The 23,670-nt window shown below is 35.1% G+C and overlaps 1 protein-coding gene across 1 annotated transcript in view; it reads right to left on the reverse strand.

Moving 5' to 3' along the window:
- LOC110018421 (protein TIC 100) overlaps window positions 1-23,670 on the reverse strand; it is a 48,035-nt gene that overhangs the window by 10,716 nt on the left and 13,649 nt on the right. The window contains exons 3-9 of the mRNA XM_020715730.1: window positions 16,932-17,021; window positions 16,613-16,786; window positions 8,667-8,757; window positions 8,400-8,462; window positions 8,268-8,334; window positions 2,935-3,038; window positions 2,723-2,849 (exon numbers count right to left, since the gene is read on the reverse strand). Of these exons, the coding sequence (XP_020571389.1) occupies window positions 2,723-2,849; window positions 2,935-3,038; window positions 8,268-8,334; window positions 8,400-8,462; window positions 8,667-8,757; window positions 16,613-16,786; window positions 16,932-17,021 (716 nt within the window). The remainder of the gene's footprint in view (window positions 1-2,722; window positions 2,850-2,934; window positions 3,039-8,267; window positions 8,335-8,399; window positions 8,463-8,666; window positions 8,758-16,612; window positions 16,787-16,931; window positions 17,022-23,670) is intronic.

Consider the following 23,670-nt stretch of genomic DNA (forward strand, 5'->3'; position numbering starts at 1 on the left):
GGATAGAGCGGTTGGTATAAAATAATAATGGTAGGATGTAAAGTTAAATTTAGTGTTAGGGTTCATCTCTCACTCGTTCATATAAATAAAGAGTCCCATATTGTGTTAAGCACTTGATTTTTTAATAGAATTTTCTCTTGCGTTATTTTACTTTTTTTGTGATCCTCCTCCCCAGTGAAAGATTGCTTCAGTTTGTGAGTCCACAACCCTTATAAAATGACTTCTAAAAAAACAAGATCTCACTGATGAAAGACTATCCGTAGAAGTTGACTTCAATTTATCCCTGCTTAACGACTTGTTATTTTTAAATCAGTCACATGTTAAAACAATCATTTTTTATTTTAAGTCTTTCTTTGCTTTTATATGAATTAGAATTTCAATGCAATTAAGATACTAATAGTTTAAATCACTTCACCCTCATCGTGTTAAGTGCATGTGTTAAAAAAACAGCTACAGAAATAGGATTTCCATTGCAGCATCAGCAACAAAATGTCACATTTATTGTTATACTTCAATAGAGAGTTACATATTATGGACGACTTGTTTATTGTTATACTTCAATAGAGAGTTACAAATTATGGATGACTTCACTCTGACTTATGTTGGTGGACAAAATCATCCAATCCAAGAATCTCAACTGATAACACTTAACAAACTCAAGAAAAGAATAATATTTTTATTACATCACATTATTCAACACAACATTAATCTGGTTTGTCAACTTCCACTAAGTGTGGTAATACTGCAACTTACATTGAAGAAGACGAGTTATATAAAGTCAGGTTGTTAGAAGCAATCAAACATACGATAATAGCTTATGTGGAAGTTGAAGCCATGTCGATAAATAATGTAGACAAGTCCTTCACGTAGTTCAGTAGATCCTACCAAACTGCTGACATATTTATAAGTTTGTAAATTGCATTATATTATTTTTTTTCTCATTTTTGTATTTTCAATAATATTTAAAGTATAAATGTTTCGATTTACATGCTCACACCAATATTATTTAGTGCATATGATATTGGGAGCTCTAGCAAACCTGACCAACCAATGGTTGACCATATTGTATGTTGGCCATTTGACCTATCACATCCATTTCAATATTATGTTAGTAGAAATATAAAACATGTTGGGTGAAAAGTATCTCCTAAAGCACATTTAGACGATAATGTAGGGGCATATGAAACTATGGATGATGGAATTAGTGGAAAGGCAATCGGAGGGGGGGCAAAGAGACTTATACGGTCTTGTCGGGATATAATTTATTATGCCGGCATGCAATATTGAATGCATATATGCTTAACTCGATGGTGGAGAATAATGAATTTGTGCAACACATTTGCACGACCAAGAAGTGGAATACGGTTGACAAATGTGATGTCCCATCTAACCAATCACCCACATCTCAGAACGATGTAATTCTAGAAAACCAATTGAGGGGATTATGTTTTCAAGTAAAGATCAACTACAATGTGTTTTAAATGAGTGATCAATTATCATAAATATTAGTATCAGAAGACCACCTCTAAAAAAAGAACTAATCATACAATGCGTGCACTACAATCATACAACTTGTCATTATTCTTGGTGACTGCATGCATCTAGAAGCCAATGTTTAAGAGGTGCATGTAAACTTTCTTCAGGTGGATAGTTCGATGATATGGCTACTAGTTTATATCATTAGAGGCTTTCGCCATAGCTATGTCATCGTACTATATGAATAATATGATGATTTTTTTGATTTTTTAAGCGTCGTTCAGTCCTCATAATTCTCTTTCCAAATTATATAGTTAAATCCTCAGATTCAAGACATGTCAAATAAAGATTAAACCCTAAAATTTTCTTGATCGGATACTAAACCTTTTTGATATTAAATCAAAGAAAATCTTTTGATCTCGTTGATGACATAAGAGTTTTATTTTTAGAGATTTATGACATCATTGACACCAAGATTTTCTGGCTAATCAACACTTTTTTATGACCATGAAACAAGAATATATGATTGTGATTAATAGTCATGGAGAAATTTTATGTTTATGTAAAAAAAATTATTGTGGTAACCAAATTAAGAAGTAATATGCAACCTCCCTCCCTCCCTCCCTCCGGGGAAGAGGATATTGTGATACTTTTCATTGGAGCTTGGAAGAAATAAAAAAAAATGTCTTTCTAATTTATAATTAAAATAATGATAATAAATTAAGATCAACTTTTAATATGAATAAAATCATGCAGATAAAAATGTTCTCAACATTATCTTTGTAATAAAAAATAGCATGCAGATAAAAATGTTCTCAACATTATCTTTGTAATAAATAGTTAAAAATATTTCAGCTTAAGGTGTGATGCGGGGGCAGTAAGATGATTTTGTTTTTGGGAAGGATGAGGAAAGATTTAGGCCACAAGCTGAAGTTTAAGGCTTATAGTTTCAATCACACGGGACAAAAGAGAATGCATTAGAATAAGCCCAAGCATTATAGCACCTCCAATTAGGTAAACGGCAATCTATCTTCAAGACTTCAATTTTGTGAAGTTCTGTATATCTTCCTAAACCCTTAAGAGATTCACTGATTGTAAGTATAGCAGCTTTACATATAAATCTAGTAAGCTCTAATTTGACCAAAACAGTACGTCAACAACTTCACAAGCTTTAATATTATACAGCATATTATCTACTAAATAAAATAGAAAGCATTAGTATCAATTTCGTATAAAGAAAGAGTACCTTTAGACCACCAATATTCAAGCTCAGCAGGCATTGGAATCCTTAATGGAGCTTTATAGAAAGAGTTTAGCCACATTTCTCTTTCCTGATCAACCTCTTCAACATAGGTCTTCCAGTAATCAGGAACCTGAATAAATAAAAGGTTGTTATGACTTTCAAAAGAAAGAACTTAAAGTTGTGAGAAAAAGTAACAATCAATCCGTTCAACTCACTTCATAAAATTGGTTAATGAATCCAGGGGCCATCCACACATCATCTTCTTCATAGAAATACGGATGTTGAGGATCACCATAGGGGCCTCGCTCTTCCCTGACCACTATTAGGAAAGGCAGAAATTAGTCAATAAAATAACAATAAATCAGTAAAGTAATAATAGATGAAAAAAGATATTTCAAAAATAGCTTCACAAATCAGGTACTTCTGGTACCATAGCAATCTTGATTATCTAAAAAAAATTACACTTGAGCAAATTAAATGGTGTATAAAAAATGTCGATAGAATATCCTGAGAAAATCTAAATAAAATTAACTACTTAATAGAAGAACCTGTCAACTAGTTAAAAAAATATTCAGAAATCAGCAAGGTGGAGTAGATAAAATAGAGGCTAGAACAGTACAACTTAAAAAGGTTAACCAAACAATCTAAAGCTAACATACCAAGTAATCCTCTGAGTCACCATAGATTCATTTCTTTTATACATACTAATCTTAAGCATTTCTTATAATAGATATTATAATCAGAAAATTCAACCAAAATAGTTGAGTGATTAAAGCCATTGTTGTTTGTTGGTTTGGCTAGCTTGATAGTCTGATTTAAACAATTCATATCAAACCCTAAACTTTTAAGTAATTGCAGGAGTACTTATTTGAATTGGGGTACTTATTGGCGTAGTGTTTCCATCTTCTAGTTATTCTAAGCTACTTTATTTCCTATGTATAGATGTTTTCATTATCTGAGGTACCAAACCACACTCGAGCATAAATTTTTTTATAGATACAATAGATCTTCCAAGTCCTATATAGGTTAAGTAGTGAAACAAATCAGGCCAAGTCAAGCTACAGTGTTAGGACTACGGCTGTAAAGGAACTGAGCAGAGTCGAGTAGGGCTATGTTCAAGCTTGAGTTTATTTATAAAATTCGAGCTCAAGCTCAAATTGAGCTTTTAGGGTTGTGTTCAAGCTTGAGCTTTTTTATAAAATTCGAGCTCGAGCCCTAATCAAGTTTTCTGCTCCTATTTGAGTTTGGTTCCTATTCGTTTCATGTGATGATATCGATTCATTATCAAGCAGATTAATGATTAAATTACCAAACTAAATTTCCATCTAAACAATCTATATTGAGCAAATTAAAATTAGTGTTGTCGTGTTATTTATTTTCAAACCAAATAAGACTCATCGAACAAGATGATTAGTATGATTGAACTATTTATTTTCTAATCAAATGGCTTTATTAAGCTTATAAATGAGTTTATTGTTGAATTTACAAAAATAATAAGCTTTTAAATGAATAAGTTGTTAAGTGAATAACGAAAATAAGCATATAAATTCTTAAAATAAATGAATGACTAAGCAAACAAGTCTTTATTTGTTTTCAGTACTGCAAATTAAATTTTAATTTAATATAAATAAATTTTAAGTTAAGCTTTAATTGAGCTTATTCACAAGCTTAAATTAAGCCTTAACCATTTTAATTCACAAATATTAAATTGATCTTTTTATAAATTTTAAATAAAATTGTTTATCGAGCTTCTTAACGAGCTTGGTCGCAATAAACAAATCAAACAAGGAGGTGTTCAAACTTGTTCATTTAACAATCGTGTATTTATAAGTGTTCAAACTTGTTAAATTAGTTAAGTAAACGAACACGAAGAAACCCTTATCAAGCTGAATTACGAGTAACTTGTCAAACACTCGATTCATTTACAGCCCTTGTTAGGATAGATTTTCAATGAATATGATGGAACTAATCAAGAAAGTTAAAAGGCATTAATTTTATATTAAAAATTTGTTATGCTAAAGTCAAGTTTGGCCATTTCCAATTTTATTGCTTCTAAACAATATAGTTTCAAGGCAACCAATATGATTCCGCCAAAGCCAAGATGCTCGATCGAGGATTTTCAATCAAGCTCCTTCATCTGCTACATGGAAGAGGGAATCTACTTGCTACTTATCAAGCCCATATACCTGTTGGTCTTTTTAGCAATCTAAGGATCTAGTTGTCAAAGTCAATCAAAATAATAGATAATAGAAATGATGGGTGTGGACAATTCACCGGAATCGATTTATTTTCACTATTTATGCCAACATGGTGAGCCATCTCAAGCTCAGCTCAACTATTGCGAGGATCACTATGGCTGGGGAGCTTAAGCTCATGATTCGAGAGTAAGGTACGTGGTTTTATGAAGGTATCTTCATTTTTTTATCATTTGATGGTTTTGGTGTTGAACTGATGTGTCCCTCTTAGCCATTATGTAATTAATTATTATCTTGTTTTATTCCATAATTGTTTTTTTATTTGGTGAACTATTTTTTCCATTCAATTCTATGGCCATATTGAATTATTAATTTTATTGTTAATTTCCAGAAAAGGCATAATGTGCAAATGATAAGACATCTCCATGTGCCCAATTTTGATTGAGCCACTTTAAAGGAACCATAGAACCTGCATCATTTTGAGAGGAGATGAAGCGTTTTATCGATGTTCAAGCAACTAGTCAAGAGGCTCCACTCGCTTTATTAGTTAAGATTATGAAAGTCTATGTTCTTCATTGTTTTCCTCTTCTATTCTTGTGTTTGAGTCACCTAACAACTTGAGCAAGAAGGAAGGAATTTTGGATTTACATCATTATCAAGAAACTGAGTGTCACTCAATCAGGAAGATTTCTTAATTGCTCAAGGGGTTCATGTTAAGGATTATGCTTTTGAACAGCACACAAAAACCTCCCACAAAGAGAGATGTGTTCCTTTGTAGAATAGCTTAAAATCAGGTCAACCCTTCCTCTCTCTCCCTGGCCACAGTTGAGATTTCAAATTGGCTTTTGCTCACGAAGGCCAAATTTACTAAAAATCTAGTCGTCTTCATCTTACCTTGGCTTGATTCCTCAAACATAAGAGCACTCAATTTTTTTCCAGCCTATTCCATCTACTTCTAAAATGATAAGAAGAAACAATTGTATGTCAACTGTCATTCTTCCTGTCAGAATGAGATAGGGTTTACAAGACTCCCTTAGATAAAGATGTTGAAGAGATGGTTTATCTGTCATTTCTCTTACTGGTTACCTATTTTTGATTTCATCAAGCCTTAAATCAATCGATAGCATAGAAATTTTAAACTTGAAGTTGAGACCTTCAAAAAATCAAAGGTAGTCGAACCAAATATATTATATTTACCCTAATTACTCGACTTATGAGTGGTAAGCTTGATTTTGATGGTAAAATTCACATTTTATTTATCACGGGACCATATTTGATTTTTTGCAATTTGAAGGGTTTTCTGTGAAACCCTCCACCGCAATTGGGTCGAGTGGGACGAAATCTCCTCCAGACACAAAATCCATGAAGGGTAGTTCGTTTTTATCATCTACCATCAAGCCAACTGCATAAATGATTGATCATTGAAGAAACGAAGCTTCCATTGTCAAACCATTTGAAAAAGCAATCAATTCAACCCAGACAGCATCTATCAAATCATCTAGATCAAGCATCACTAATAAGAGACAAAGTAACACTGCTAAGAGACAAAATATTAAGAATCTAGCAACTTTCCCAAAGCACTTGGAGCAAGCAGACCTTCTTAATCCGACGATGAACGACGAATAGGTGGAATGCTGAGAGAAACAAAGCAATCCTTATGAGTATTTATGATTTCTTTTCTTTTCGAGAAAATTATAGTGAATTAGCCAAAATAGAGATTGGCATGGCTATTATTTAATGGCTAATAGAAGGAGAACTATGAATTTGAAGTCTAATACTACAGGTCCATTTGTCATTCATTCCGCAAATTTAAGTAGCTAGGCTACTGTTATGCTAGCATAAAATGTAATAATTTTTTTTAAAGTGCTTACGGGGCTATTAATCAAAAGCATTAGCATAAAATGTAATAATTTTTTTTAATTGACAGGGTTAAAGAGCCTACAAGGCCTAGCAAGAAATGAAGCTTTTGCAAATTCTGATCTTTTCAAAGAGAATTTCAAGCTACAAAGCCGAATCAATGAGCTTAAGACAAGGGTTAAGACTTTGGAGGACAAGCTTCTGAGTCAGTCAATAAATGATCAGTTAGACTTCTATAGGGCAAGTCAAAAGTTTGCTTACGAAGTCCTTCATTGAACTAAGGAAGAGTTTAAAGTGCTTACGGGGCTATTAATCAAAAGCATTTGAAGTGCATTATAAAATATTTCTCTATGTTTCAACTTTTTTGATGTTTAGCTTGCAGCAAAATAAATACAAAGTAATACTGAAGGCTTATTTTTCCTAGACTTGGAAATCAATCGAATCATACAATTTTCAAATAACCTTTACCAAACACTTAATGCAGGGTTGCATGCTCACACTGCCTCACTGCTTCTTTGACTCTTGCTGTGTACTCCATCGTCTCCCTCCCAAGTTTATATAGAAGAAAAAACAAAAAGAAGTTGAAGCCTGACAATCGGTCATTCCAAAATTTTGTTTCCAACATCAAATCTATGGATCCATAACAATTTATAGTAGTTGAGTTCCCCGGATTGGAATCCACTTATCACAGTTGAAAGTTCACTATAACCACTTCGAACCATTCCATAGTTATTTGAAGTTCTAAGCTTAGTAATTAGAGCCAATCATAATGTTTGGAACTTTTTTGCTTCATGGCTACAATCATTCTGATGACATTAAAAATATTAAGCCTAACAGTCGAAATTAAATGATTTTTTTTTTAATTTTTTTATTTGAACTACCAGGAAGGGAACCAACTATGATATGTGGCATATCAAAGTTCTGGGTTGCAAAGGGGGCCACCATTTATGGTCTAAATATTTTTTCTGTACGAATTCAAAACCTACCATTTTTTTTTTTTTTTGAAAGAAAAAGCTACATTTGTGGTTTCATGAAGTGGGATCAAGTATGAGCAAATTAATAAACATCAGAGTAGATTACTGATGCACCAGTAAAAACTAGAGTAGCAGACAAAAATTATCCCTCTGAAAATCAAATAAAAAGATATGACGCATTCTAACAATTAGAAGGTGAAGGTAAAAATCCTAAACAATTGCAATAGAACGTAATTTCATTCAGGAGACCTTTACAGTCCTTAGGTTGCATGATGCAAACAATGAAAAACAAAGAAGCAATATCACCAAGCAATATTCACGGTGCATGTTTGAAAATTTTGGTTTCTCACATGAATGGGAAAACCATAAATAAAATAGACCTCTATGTGATGCCACAAACATCAATTGTTAGGGTAAGAGTCTAGATGCCATTTTGAGGTCTCCATTCGACCATTTTTTTAAGTAAAATGTAAAAACCAATAGGCTTTTCCGAAAACTGCAAAAAAAAATCAGGAGACATACTCCCATCAGGCTTGTTGACAAACATCCGTGCCTTTGCTGCAGCTACTTCTGCAATTCCTGCATGCAACTGAAATAAAATAATTATAATGTATTTCTCAGCAAACACCAGAGGAATCAAGATTTTTGACATACTGCCGACACATCACTATCACAGCCAGAAGAATCCTCTAAATGCTTTCCAAAGTAGAACCTTCCCTGTATAGAGAATTTTAAGATTACCATTATGATAGATTGTAACATGTTTTGCATTTCAATCATGCTTTTATAGGTTAAAACACTGATTCAAATTTTAATATGTAATTTGGTGATAAAATATCCAAAAAATATTGAAGGCAAACAATGATCATCTTAAAAGAAGCGTCAATATAGTAAAACAGCATCAATCTGACAGGAACCTACATATATTATACGCTCATTTACTTCAAATACTCCACAGCCATGCATTCGGCTATGCTTCCATTGGCCTGCATACCGATACCGGCCTTTCTCTCTGTTTGAAAAACCTAAACAACAGTTAATAAAACAATGACAGAATTTACGAAACTGAAGATGAAAACCAATAACAGCTGCAGAAAAAAATTGTGGTGGTATTATGCATTCAAGGCCAGGGTTTACTTACATTATAAAGATTGATGCAATCAAAGTTTCTTGTAATGAACGCAGTCAAGGTTTTGCTAAACATATCATCGTACTAAATGCTCGGTCATATAAGTTGTACTTGGTAAAGGGTTAAAAAAGTCACTTGACTATTTATATGGGGTAATTTTAGTCCTAGAGTTTATAAAAATATTAAATTAAACCCTAAATTCTTTTAATGGGAGCTAAAATAGTCCTTAACAGAACTATTTCAACCAACAGTAAAAGGCTGTGGAAATTAAATTTACACTTTTACGAACTTTGAGGCTAAAATAGCCCCTATAAAGAGTTAGGGGACCATTTTGACACCTTTCTTATTGTACATGTACTACATGACTTTAAAATCTCAGCTATAAAAACTTTTTTTCAAATAACAGTTTTAGCATGTGGAGGGTGATAGCATTAGTAGGAAAGCTCAAACTTTATATAACAAAGATGTGGATTGGAAGCATACATATTATGTTTACAACCTCACATAGAACCATGACTTCAAAATTTACAAATTGGCCAATGATCAAATTAGAAACATCAGTCCAAAAAAAATGGTGGCAATAATATCTAAAGATTAACGGCAATACTGCCTTAACATGTTGATACTTGTGTGATGTTGCTTAACAGGCGACACAGACTAATCAAGGTTATGAAAATCTAAATTATGAGATATTTAATTGAAAGTTAGACTTTTGCATTAATATATCAAAAAGGTGCAAAATGTGTACAAAATTACGCCTCGAGTATTTAAAAAATATGGCATATCTTCTATAATAAATGAAAGAGCATGTTCTTCATTTATATTTTTCAAAACAAAATCACTATGCAAGGCTTTATAGACACAACAAAGTGGTGCTCTATTTCCATCCCTTGTGTTTGAAAATTACTTACTTGAACTGTAAAAGGAATACAAAGTTAAGACCGACAAGCAAATCCAAAATTATGGGATATTTCATGGGTGATGCTAACATGCAACCCCAAACATCATACAACGAAAAAGAGTTTCAACAGCTGTTTGTGCGAAAAATCAAAATCAACTAGTGTAAATGAAAATTTTAGACGAAGAATATGGAAAATCAAAGAAAATTTAGGTTTCTGACAGATACAAGGCTCTTCATAAATAAAGGCCACAATAAAAATAAGAAAACAGATACTATTTACACATGAATCATGTTACACTCTTACTGGCATTGCAGCATAAGAGGGAAAATGGATAGACAACAATTGCAAAGCAAGGAAATAGCTCGTAAACAGACGCCCAAACTCCCACACATGCCACTACTAGTAACAATCTTTTGATAACTTGCCTTCATCTGTTACCTCGTGCCTATATACCCAAAAATCATGTAATCTTTGAGAATAGAAGACATGCTTCCCCTCCATATGATGCGGGAGCATCCCACCTAGGTGAGTAATACGCGAGGATGGAATTTCCAGCCTGTAAGACCTGTAGCAAGAGATTTTGCGCCTATTGAATTTTGGCGGGTCTTGTGTGCCTTATTTACTTTATTTGGATTTATAATTAGGGTTTAATTTGTTCTTATTATAAGTTTGTAGAAATTCTGAAAAAACGTATATATATTTCTCGCTTACCTTCATGCATTCGACCTAGCTACATATATATAATAATGAAAGGAAATCAAATAGGAATCCCTCCATAATAAGAAAAGAACAAAAAAAAACTAATAAAGGAAACACAATTAGTGAAATATATTTTGTTGAAAGAAAAACGCAATTAGTAAAGCATCTCAGTAGTCTGAAATCCACTCCACCGTTCAAGCAGGGTTCGACCATGGCGATGCACCTACCAGAGTTCCAAGACATGCCCCTCAAAAAGAAAAGCTAGAACAGGAGGAAAAAAAGACTAATCGAGTCAGCACCAACAAGAATTCTCATATAGGAAGTCTTTCAAAGGCTATGGGTATAGGCAAATTACATCTACAAACCTAACTAGAAAAGTGATTTCTCTTATTGAGCATGCTACAATGAAAGAAGTAGTAGTGAAGACTCTAGAGATGAAGTGATTGTAAAGTATCAGTTACCCGCATATGATAGTGAGATGTATGTGGTTCGACGAGTTCTCCAAACAGAGCTCAAAAAAATCAACAGTGGCTTAAACACTATCTTTCGTATTCCTTACGTTGTGAAAGAGAAGTTACGCAGTCTCATTATAGATGAATGTGATCGTGAGAATATGGTGTTTACCCAAATAGAGGATAAATTGACCTCACAGCGCAAAAACATTCTCATTCATATTCTCTAACATGGTTGAAGAAGAAAAAGATCAGTATTGACAAGATATATATCGTAGAGTTTCCCATTGCAACCAAGTTATAGGATCAAGTGTGGCGTAGCGTCATGTTAATGATTGCATGTCACTTTCTATTGGGTCAACCAAAGAGGTACTATGTTTAAAGTTCATAATAACCACAAAAACACTTAAGTTTATCAATAAAGAGAAGTGAAATGTACTTTTACACGTGGATGAGTCACTGTGATGAGAATTCAAAGAGAGATGGGAGCTATAATGCCTCGTGATAATTTTTTATATACTATGAGAGAGACGCCATTGAAATTGGAGGCAGCAAACGAAGAAGCTGATACCTGAGACAACGTGACCTCTATTGGAGGAGTACCAAGATGTTCTAGCATTCCACCACCTTAATAACTGCTTGAACAGAGCATGAAAAGGTGCAGAAGCAGGTTAAGAATTTGATGGCTCGGAGATTACTTTGTGAGAGTACCGGTCCGTTTATGGTACCAGCACTGATTGTGCCAAAGAAAGATATATCGTGAAATTTATGCATTATAGTATAGCAGTGAACAAGATCACCATTAAGTACTGATTTACTATTCTGAGATTGAATATTTGGTTGAATCAGCTGCATGAAGCTAACATCTTTTCCAAGATAGATCTACACTATGGATGCACTCAATTTAAAAGAGGCCCGAAGTTGAGTGGAAGCCCGCTTTCAAAATACGAGATAGATTGTCTGAGTAGATAGTCGTGCATATTGGTATATCCAATGCATCGAGCACTTTTAAGAGGCGGGTAAATAGGTTTCTGAAACCTCTATCAAAAAAATTTGTGGTTATGTACTTTGATGACATCTTAATGTATAGTCATTCAAAAGAGGAGCATATATGTAACAAATTTTTGGAGATCTTTTGAACTGGGCAATTATATAGTCACCCAAAAAAAGTATCACTTCTATTTACAAAGACTTGCTTCCTTGCATATACTGTATCAGTGACTGATACTGAGATGAATTTTCCTAAGATCGAAGCCATCATTAATTGTTTCAACCCATAATTATTCATTCAGGTACGTTAATTTCAAAGATCATCTTTTATACAAGAGATTTATTAGAAACTTCAGCTCTATAGTGACACCCTTAATGAAGCTTCTTGTCAAATAAATTCACTTGATCAGATGAAGCGAGGATTAGCTTTGATGCTTTGAAGAAACAGGTTGCCAAGTCTAGGTCCTAACTCTTCCAGATTAAATCAAGTGTTCAATGTGGAAGACGAGAGTGGTTAACCGCAGTCTAAGAAATCTCCTGAAAATGTTTTGTGTGCAAGAATATCAAATAGCGGGACATAATCCTCCCCTAAATTGAGTTTGCTTATAACTGTTTCACCAGTCAATCCATAAGTCAGAACTTGTGCGACATTATATAGGCAAAACCTCTTCACAACCCATTAGAAATAGTGACAATACTACTTGTAATTGGGCTTAGTGTTGATGCAGATGCTATGCTCAGAGATATTTAAATTTTGTATGAGCAAGTGAAAAAAGAAAATTATCAAACAGAGCAGAATATCAAGTATCATCAGCAAGCTAATAAGTCCAATAAAGGTGACATAGTGTATATTAGATTTAAGATTTCCTATAGGGTCGTTTGGAAAGCTCAAGCTTAGAACTAATTATCCAATCACGATTATTAAGAAGATTAATAATAATATATATGTGATTGATCCGCTAGAAGACTATAAGTTTTTTGCTACAATTAATATCGCTGACTTGTCACAGTATTATAAAGATACATAAGCTTTCAGAGATAGAGTTGAAGTCCATCCTACCTAGGCAAATACAGAAGCTTCTCATGACACAAAAGCGCATCCAGGTGAAATGGATGCATAGACAAGAATTCATGTCCTGTGGGACCAGTAGCACGAGATTTTTTGCCTATTGAATTATGATGGGTCTTAAAGAGATCTATTTACCTCATTCAAATTTATAATTAGCGCTTAAATTTGTCATAGTATAAGTATGATGTGTTAGAATTCAGTATGTATAGCTTTCTTAGTTTTTGTGATAATTTGAGATTTTTCCCAAATTTCTCCCCTTTTCGGAGTATTGTGGCATCTCACATTCAAGTATATTTTTGTAGCTTGAACAAGATCAGTTAGTAGACCCTTTTGATGTTGGTACCCTCGCCGACTTCTCTGAACAAATGAGTTTCCTATGGTTTTCTTCCCAAACAGCAGTCAACTGCTTCTTCCCCCCCTCCTAAATCTGAATTATTTCAGATTGTTTTTGATATCTAAATTAACCCAAATCACGATCAAACGACACAATTATATTGCTGAATTCAAAGACAATACAATGATGACTCCCAATATAGAACAACACCAACATGCAAACTATCAAACGATAATACTGATTCCTCCAACTAGAATAAAACAGTATGAAATAAAAAATAAAACGGTAGAAAACACATAAACGGCACTCTTAAGAGAAGGACGTCTGGATAGCAACCTAAGGGTGGACAGTGCCCGGAATAAGTATCTCAGCGGGGTCGAGCTAAAGTCGGAGCACTACCCTAACCCTTGGAGACGGCACCAACTTGGACTAGTTATAGCCAGAGCACCTCCTCGCCATCGAATACAGCCCTCAAAAGGGAAGAACGCCTCAAAGGCATCAAACTGAAATATGGAATGATAAAAAAATTAACCCTAACACTACCAACAACATCTTTATAATAGAGATTAGTAAATAAAATAGGTAAAGATGAGAATAAGAAAGAAATAGAAAAGCAGTGGCATAGAATGGGCAAGAAGTAAAAAAGGAGAATCACAAAAAAGGAAAGGGAATATGAGGGAAGCGTAGAAGGAACAGTACTGTAGCAGCGACAATATCGCGATCCGATAAGTTTCCACGACAGTTTTTCTTTTCTTACCCCCCCTAAAAAAGTTTCCAACACTTATTTGAGCCTTATACACCTTCTAAGAACCCTAGAACGGAGTCACCATGGTATTTCCTCCTAGTTTTATTTACTTCCATCAAAGCTTTAGCAACTATAAAATTGAAAGAAAGGGATTCCTTACAAACTTTAAACGCCACAACCAACCCTAAAAGCGCTTCTTTGCTCTTCTCATCCCTTCATTGCATTTCCTAGTAGAAAATATCTTTCATTTGCTTTTAACGAAAATAATTAACATCCACAACCATGATTGAAAACATTAATTTAACTAGAATCCTAAAAATTATTAGATGGTAACTCACTATTAATCCATGGCAGTAGTCCACTGTTCATCCCATGCCCATGCCCCAATCTAACAAACACAATGAGAATTTGTATGAAATATATTTTAACCTATGTCATATCAATTCCAACTCCCCCTCATGTGGCCTCCAAGTGCAATTGTGTTCGTATAAAGTGGTCTCGCATAGTCATCTTGCTTCAGTCTTCCGTAGATGCAATTTGTGGAAGTGGATTTGGCTACTTTCGCCTCTGCTCTCGCTTTTGGACTCTTGAATGTTTCCCAGATGAAGGATCTCGATTTAATCTTAAATGTTCGACCCTGATGAAGGCTTATATAAGCCAAATCTGTCTTACTTCAAATACAAACAACGTTGTGTTTTCCAAATACATAATTTACCGATGCTTCCATTTTATAAGAACAAAAAAACACCCATCTTAAGATATTCCTCCGCTTAAACATTTTCCTGCGCCAATTGCATCTCCCCCTCCAAAACATTCAACTTCTTCATCCATATCATTGAAAACATATCGGGATACAAGATGATATAAAGATACGCTTACAAGTAAATCCCAAAAGAGTCAATAATGAATATAGCAAGCTAAGAATTAAATAAATTGTAATCACGTTCAAGAAATAATGAATGCATGTAGGCATGCATGCCTTTATATATGCATGTATTCAAACATTAACGCAATGCTGCAAGCATCCACATAAATTAATAACAACAAATCACTAATTAACCAAAGCAAGTGCATATATGCAAGGACAACAAAAACGAGACCACAAAGCCAAGCAGTAATTATACATGAATCATAAAAAAGTCTAAGATGAATGTAGAGTACTATTGGATTAAGTAGATTGTATGCATATGCAATATAGATACATTAATGTAATGTATGCAAGCATGCACATAAATTGAAACAATCAACAAATTAAACAAAGCTAGTGCACATATGCAAGTACAAAAAAATGAATGAGTGATATACATATAAGTAACAAAAATAGCTCAACAAATAGTTTGTAAGAGCATAAATAAAAAAACTTGGAAAGAAACTATGATACAATAGTAAGCAACTATTATACATAGTTACATATAGTATTATACATATCAGAATTCTTTTTGGCTCCACAACTTTGAATATATGATATGCTCTTCTATTCTTCTATTATAAATTCTAAATTTAATCTACTAATTGAAAACATGGCATGTTCATCGATCAGCTTGCATTAATATATGATTACCACAAGCAAATATGAGTGTTTTAGACTCTTAAGAAAAGATCGGCTTGCATTAATATTATATGATTACTACAAGCAAATATGAGTGTTTTAGACTCTTAAGAAAATAAAAGTTGAATATTCAAACCAGAGTGGGGAGAGTATAAACCTCTAGCCACTCCCAACAACCCCCATCCCCCCAACACATAATTCTCTCATTTTTTCACCCTTCACCTTGTGCTAACCATCAAAACCCATTTTTCTTACCTCAATTCAAAGGCCCCTTCTTATTAATTCCTATCCATCAAATCTCACACTCTTAACTCTCCCTATCCCCAAAACATTTGTGGAGGGGAGTGGGAGTCGGAAGAAAAAAAGTGATAGAAAACAAGAACTACACAGACCTGATCTTTAATGAGTTGAGCCCAAGCTTTTGGAGCAGGCTTAACTCGGCCAAAATCAGAAAGGTATGAAAGGAAATGTCATTTATCAAATCTACACCACGATTAATATTAAGACTCACTATGGAAATAAGCTTTAGTCTATTGTTGGTGAATAAGGGATAAAATGAGGTTATGTTTCTTATCAAAGGTACCAATAATCATCAACAAAAGTAAACAATTTCAGCATAGAATTTATAAATTTGAATCAAATTGAAATCAAGCCACCGACACTTTTAATGCACAAGGCATTCATATTAAAGATTTAAAAAGAATAAATTTCTGAATAAATATTTTTCAACACTTTAATAAAGTCAATCAGATCAACGTATAAACAGTACAGCTCTCAAGCATGAGCTTTCATTGGCTAGTAATCAACTAGCGTTCAGCAATAAAATGATACGTCACTTTAATCTCTCATTACCATGGCCTATCTGGTAAGGCTCTACAATAAAAGAATGCATCGTGACCCTATATCTTATTATTATCCAAACAAAATGGGCCGGCTAAACCACCTAATTTATCAACAAAAGAATATAGACAATGCAAGAAAATCAAACAAAAACTTACGGCTTTTCACCAAAAACCTTTACCCATTCATCATTTTCATAGAATGGAATTTCCCTGTTACCACCAACCAGATGAAGTGTGTCCTCTATGTCCATTTCTAACCATCTTCTATCTTCTGGCGTCATAAAATCTCTTGTTATTATTCTACCTTCTTCACGCATTTTGGCTTCCAAACTGCAAATTATAGCAAAATATTGAGCATCTCATTAACAAAGTCGTTCATTGAATAGAAAAGATCAGTAATTCAAAATCGCTTGTGATGAATATCAGTTTCATGGTTAAAAATTAACAAGGGTGAACGAATACTTCTCAGACCTACATTGATCCCGGCACAGGTTGCACATCAGGAATATCAACTTCTACAACACCGTGGCCCTCCATTTCATTCCGAAGCCACTCTCCTTCATACCTAAAAATTAAAATGGTACACTGAATCACAGCAAACAAAACATTTTAATAAATTGAACATAAGAAAAAAAGTCAAAAAAATCCATTAAGTATTTAGTAATTTGTAAGCAAATCTTTCGTCATACAAGAATCCTAAGAGAGTCACTCCTTCAGAAGCATTTGATCATCTTCTAGACACCTATGGGTAAACCTATAAAAAGGGTTTGGTTGATCCAAACGTCAAATGAGATTCAAAAGGGTGTCATTTACTTATTATTTAAATACCTAAGATGATCTTACACATAGAAAGACAAATACAAAAGAGTTTATTTATTAACCAACTGCTGTGAGAGAGTGTCTTACGAGCATCGTGTCAGAGAAATTGAGCTGACAGTAAGCATCTATCTTGATCTCCTAACTATCTTTAACCTCTCACACACAATTAGATAAAAGGAACAGAGAAAGGAACACTAGATTTTTATATGGAATTCAAAAGAGAACCTTAAAATCATGCTCAGTTAAACAACTTGCATAATCAAGATTGAAATACAATGGATAATCCACCTGATCAATCAGAGAAAATATCAATTTGGACCAAACGAGCATGAAAGGCTATACCTGGGTATTAGTGTAGTTAGACGGCAAGTCATGTGAGTCAATAATGTGATGTGATTGGAGTTATGGAGGACCTTTGAAGACGAAGGCTCCCTCTCAATTGTGGTGGATTTGGAAGTGTTATTGAAGCCTTTGGTGTAATTAGAGATTAGAAAGAGTTTGGTTTGTGTTGTGGTTTTAGTGTTGGAGGACGAGAGCTAAATGACTTGGGAGATTTCCTTTGTGGAGTATGTAGGATGGTGTCAGATGTGGGTGTTGGCAGGGTTAGTGAAGCGTATGTTGTATCCCACACCCAACTCAGGATAATTCCCGCAGCATTCCGAGCAGAAACAAAAAGAACAAAAACTCGGAGAACCGTCAACATTCCTAGCCCCCAAGACTAGACAGCGGGGCCTTAAATGTATTAGAGTTAATGTGCTTTGGGATTATATATGTATTTTCTTTTAGACTGGTTATCTTATGCTCATGATGCCTTGAGATTTCTTCCCTGATTTGTCTCTTTTAGGAGCATTGTAGTATTTTCATTTTTAAGTGGTAAAACTATATCTTAAAGAGAACAGGTGGTGGAACCTTCTGTGGTTAGTTAATTGGTGCCCCAGCCATCAGCCATGCCCTTCTTTACTGTATTCCCTGCAAGATAGCAGCCAGAGCCTGTTTTTCCACGCCATTCAACAACATCCTCATCATTTATTTTGATTCTCACACACCTTCTAGGAGCCCCATAATGGTGTCAGTTAGTGATGTGCTGAATATGTAATATACTATTTCCTTTTTTTTCTATATTATTTGTGTCATTTTTATGATTTTTCATCGTATTTGTGATTGTATATGCATTATACAGGTGATTAGACAACTTGGGAAACAAAAGAGATGAAGCTGGCACAAAAATGTCAGAACTGCCAAACAAGCTCCGGGAATCACAGCAATCAAGCACCAATTCTGGCCGCCGAGGAGCTAGGAACCCTAGGATCAAGCACCTGAATTCACGTTTTGACGGGTTTTGACGCTTGTCTTGGGTCGTTTTGCATGGGAAGACTTAAATTCATTGAACACGAAGCAAAGAAGGGAGAAAGGGAGAGGAGACCAAGGTAGAAGTCACAGAGAACAAGCAAAAGGTATCGCTAGAGAATACTTGGGAGCAGTCCAAGGTAGAAGTCACAGAGAACGAGCAAAAGGTATCGCTAGAGAATACTTGGGAGCAGTTGGAGCCTTCAAAGGAGGACTATGTGGGGTGTTAGCGAATGACCTCCTAAGTGATATCGAGTGTTGGTGAGTGAAATTGAATGTACTATGTACTCGAAGAGGAAAATCATTGTGGATTCATTGTAAACTCTTGTAATTCAATGGAACATCTTGGTTAGATTGTTCTAACTTGTATTTTCTTTGGTTTTAAAATGAATTTGTCATTGTGTTTCTTTCAAATGAAAAGTAGTTAAATTTCTCACTCCCTTGAATTGATAACTTTTGCATGTTAGAACTACCATTATAGTGTGATTGATTTATCGATTGTAGAATGTTAATATGTTGACCTCCAGCTCATAATTTACTCCTAAACTGGTCACTTAGAATGTTAAAATAGGTTATAATCTAGTCCTATGGAAGTAGGCTAATGGAATGATAAGATTAACATTCACTACTTCAGGATAACAGGAATATTGCTTCAAAAATAGTGCAACCATACAAGGAAACACAGAAACAAGAAAGTTTTTACATTGTTAGAAAAGTAACTGTGAAATGAAACACTAATATTTCTTAAGACCGCCGGAAGAAGCTAAGGAATATTATTATTTTTGTTGTAAATAATATTGGAGTCACATGTATAAGACTAAATTGCTAGGTTCGATTCAAGGGAGATTTCCTCGCTTGATTAAAAGTTTAAAACTTAGTAGGAGCTCAAGTCTTTGCAAAAATTAAATTAGTCACTTTCAAAAAATAACCCAAATTTAATTCTTCAATCTAGACTTAAGACCAGTAGACTATAATTTTTTCTATTTTTGAAAGTAAATAAGTTTGTCAATGTATCGAGACACGAACTCAAATCCATATATAACTTGACCGACATGTATACTTGTGTGGTTGTCAATGCTTCACAACAATTCAGACATTAAATTTTTTGCGTCATTATCGAAGAACAACATTAAATTTCTACTTATATTAAGGTTTTAGTTAAATCGTTAGGGTTTAGACTTGAAACTTATCGTGTTGTAATAAAATCGTATTTTATTTGTTATTTTCTGAGTTAGAAAATAAAAAAAAATCATGTTATGTGTTTTTTTGTTTATGTTGTTTTACATATATTCATATTTTATCTTATTTCTATAAATTTGTGTGAGTTTGTGTTTTCTACTAGATTTAGGGTACACATTTGAATATTCTAAGTTTGCATTCATAAGACTAGAATAGTAATTTTAATACCTTCTGACCCGGAAATAAAAAAAAGGCCAAAAAAATTTTGAAAAATCACAAAACTAAAAAAGAATACTTAGTAATGGCAGGAGAATATCATGTTTAGACCCCTTGAGAGGCATGTCAACCCATTAGTAGAGGAACTCTACTTGAGTAACACTGTCGTAGAAGCAATAATTTTGAAAGCAATACTTTTAACTCAAACTTGTCATCAACTAAATGATTCAAAACAATCAATTTAGGGAACCCCCTCAGAAGACCCTAACACACTTGGCTAATTAGCTAGAATTATGTCACTTTCAAGTATGACAGTGTTTCCAACAACGTCGTTATACTGAAGTTATTCCTTTTCTCACTCACGATAAGGTTGAGATGTCGTAGAACTCCATAGCATCAGGATCACCATTGGACATCGAACTATGTGGCCCTTGAGAGTCCAATAATGATGAATTAGCAGCATTTTGACCTTCGTAAAAATTTATTGCACTACTTCTAAAGTCACTTAATACAATGTCATGTTGTGCTTTGACTTTCACATCTGCTAATGATTTCTTGTATTTTTCTTGAACTTTAGTGGGAACTTTAGCACATAGTTTAATGCCCTTATGTGCACCGAAAAAATGTTGTTTCGCCTATTGTTCCATTACACACTTGGTTGCAAAACTTATATCTGAAATATTTTTCATTGAGTGTGCTCGTTGTATATTGTCATGTGAAGTCCTTGCTAGAGCGACTACTACCGGTCACACAATCCCCCCTTCCATTACAAGTTAATAACTAACCTAACACATTAAATTAAAATAAAAAATTAAAACAAATTCACATCTAACAAACATGAAAAAGTTTTTTATGAGTTGATGGATTGTGTGACCTCTAGCAAACATGAAAAAAAGTTAATAACTACATAACTTCCATCATGCGTTGACCGACATTCTTTTAGAGGGATTGTTGTCATTAAAGAATATTCAGCACACCATAGAGTTCATACCAATATCAGTGTTGTCAAATTGGCCCGCCTACAGATTGAGACCTGCAGAGTGTGAAGAGTTACAACGACAGGTACAGGATCTCTTCGCAAGAGGACTGGTCAGAGGGATTACTAGTCGGTGTGTTGTTCCCGCCTTAATGGTGCCCAAGAATGACAGGTCATGGAGGATGTGCATTGATTGTAAGGTCATCAACAAGATCATCAAACATTAATTTCCCATACCTCACTTGGACGATCTCTTGAACCAGTTACATAGAGCCACCCATCTTTTTCAAGATTGAATTATGCAGTGCGTATCACCACATCTGGATGAGGCAAGGTGACGAGTGGAAGAACGCTTTCAAGACACGAGATGGTTTATACAAGTGGAAAGTTATGCCCTTCCGCATGTCAGATGCTTCTAGACATTTTATGAGGTTAATGAATCAGATTTTTTGAACCCACATTGGAAGTTTGTGGTGGTCTGCTTTGATGACATTCTGGTATTTGGACGATCTGAGGAACACTTACAACACCTGAGTGTAGTGTTCAAGAAATTGCAAGCAGAGAAATTAAATGTCCACCCAAAGAAGTGCCACTTCACGACGAACTAAGTATGTTTTTTTGGTTATATTGTATCTAGTGCAGGCATTCAAATGGACGCTACAAAGTTCGACACCATTGTGAGTTGGACAGCACCGCAATCATTCACTGAGCTGAGGCATTTTATGGGGCTAGCGTTGTTTTACAGGTAATTCATCAGAAGCCACAGCACTATCGCTGCCCCCTCTGATGGAGCTTTTGAAAGGAAAGTTCACTTTGACAACTGTAGCACAGACCAATTTCGACACCCTGAAGGATAAGGTGAAAAGGTGTCAGTTCTAGCATTATCAGATTTCAATCAATTGTTTAAGGTAGAGTACGATGCATCCGACGTGGGAAGATGGGTAGTGCTAAGCCAAGGAGATCACCCCATCGCCATGTTCAACAAAAAGCTGAATGCTTCCTAGAGGAAGTAATTGACCTACAATAAGGAGTTTTATGTTATTGTCAGGGCTCTTGAGCACTGAAGTCATTACCTGCTGACATGCGAATTTAAGTGGTTAGCGGATCACGAAGCCTTAAAATTCCTAAGCAGTCAAAGCAAATTGAAGGGCCAACACGCCACTTGGGTGCAGTTCTTAGCATCATTCCAGTTTGTGCTTAAGCACAAAGCCAAAAGCTAGAATCGAGTAGCAGACACACTGAGCCGTTGTCACCTGATGACCACGTCGATAAAAGCTCAAGTTTTGAGATTGTAAAAAAGTTGTACGAGACAGACGAAAACTTTAAGGAGATCTGGGAGAAATGTCAGGCGTAGCCTATCGAGCAGTACTATCGAGTTGATGGCTGCTTGTTCTACTAGAGTAAGTTGTGCATTCCTAGATGCTTGCTAAGAGAGGCCCTCAGGAGAGTCGTTGTAGAGGACTTGCGGGACATTTTGGCAGGGAAAAGTCTCTTGCACTGGTGAGAGAGCATTTTTTTTTACCTCGACTGACAAGGGATGTGCAGCAACACATCAAGCAGTGCGGGATTTATCATATGGAAAATACCATGGGGCAGAATGTCGGGTTATACACCCCCTTACTAGTATTAGAGGCATCGTGAGTGGAAGTTGGCATGAACTACGTGGTGGGACTTCTGGGACACAGCGGAATAAAGATTTAGTCATGGTCATCGTGGTTCGATTCTCAAAGATGACATATTTCGTACCATGCCACCAAACATTGGATTCCTCGGATATCGTCGACTTGTATTTTAGAGGAATTGAGACTGCACAGGATAACTAGGTCCATCACATCAGACATGTATTTCAAGTTTATGAGCCACTTCTGGAGGACTCTGCAAGAAAAATTAGGCACCAATCTTCAATTCAGTTCCGCAACGCACCCTTAAACTGAAGATCAGGTGGAGGTAGTAAACAGGAACCTAGAAATCTTTGAGATGTTTTGTGGGAAGGAGTATCAAGTAGTGGGACTTGATTCTAACTCAAGCGGAGTTTGCATACAACGGATTCATTAATCAAACTGCGGGAAGCACTCCATTCGAGATTGTGTACGGGCGCAACCCGCTCAATCCACTTGAGTTAGTACCAAATCATGCCGACATCAAAGATCAGTGAGGAAGTTGAAGACGGGTTCTTGAGATTCGGAAGCTCTATGAGGAGGTTGGGAAGGAGACCAATAAGCAAAACTGCAAATATCATTCTCAGGCAAATAAAACTGGGAAGAAGGTTGCATTTCAAGGAGACCTCGTGTGTATTCGGATGAAGCAGGCGAGATCTCCAATGGGAGCATTTGGGAAACTCAAGCCCAAAACAAATGAATCATTTAGGATGCTTCAAAACCTGAATAACAATGCCTATAAGATCGACATGTCAGGGGAATATAACGTTCAATGTCGCGAACCTGACACCATGCTTCGATAACCCAAAAGCTTCGACGAATGAAGTCAAAGTTCTCCCAACCCTAGAAAACTAACACGGGGTCGAGGACTGGATCGGTCGACCCAACATGTGAGTTTCGGTCCAGCAACGAGGCTGGACCGACTGGTCTTCTAATGGGGTGGGAGTTACTACCCCTTCCCCCTCCAATTTTCTTATTATATTCTCTTCCATAAAAGAAATTCCCTTCCTATTCATATA

The sequence above is a fragment of the Phalaenopsis equestris genome, unplaced genomic scaffold (genome assembly GCF_001263595.1).
Source record: "Phalaenopsis equestris unplaced genomic scaffold, ASM126359v1 Scaffold000022, whole genome shotgun sequence".
NCBI classification, from domain to species: domain Eukaryota; kingdom Viridiplantae; phylum Streptophyta; class Magnoliopsida; order Asparagales; family Orchidaceae; genus Phalaenopsis; species Phalaenopsis equestris.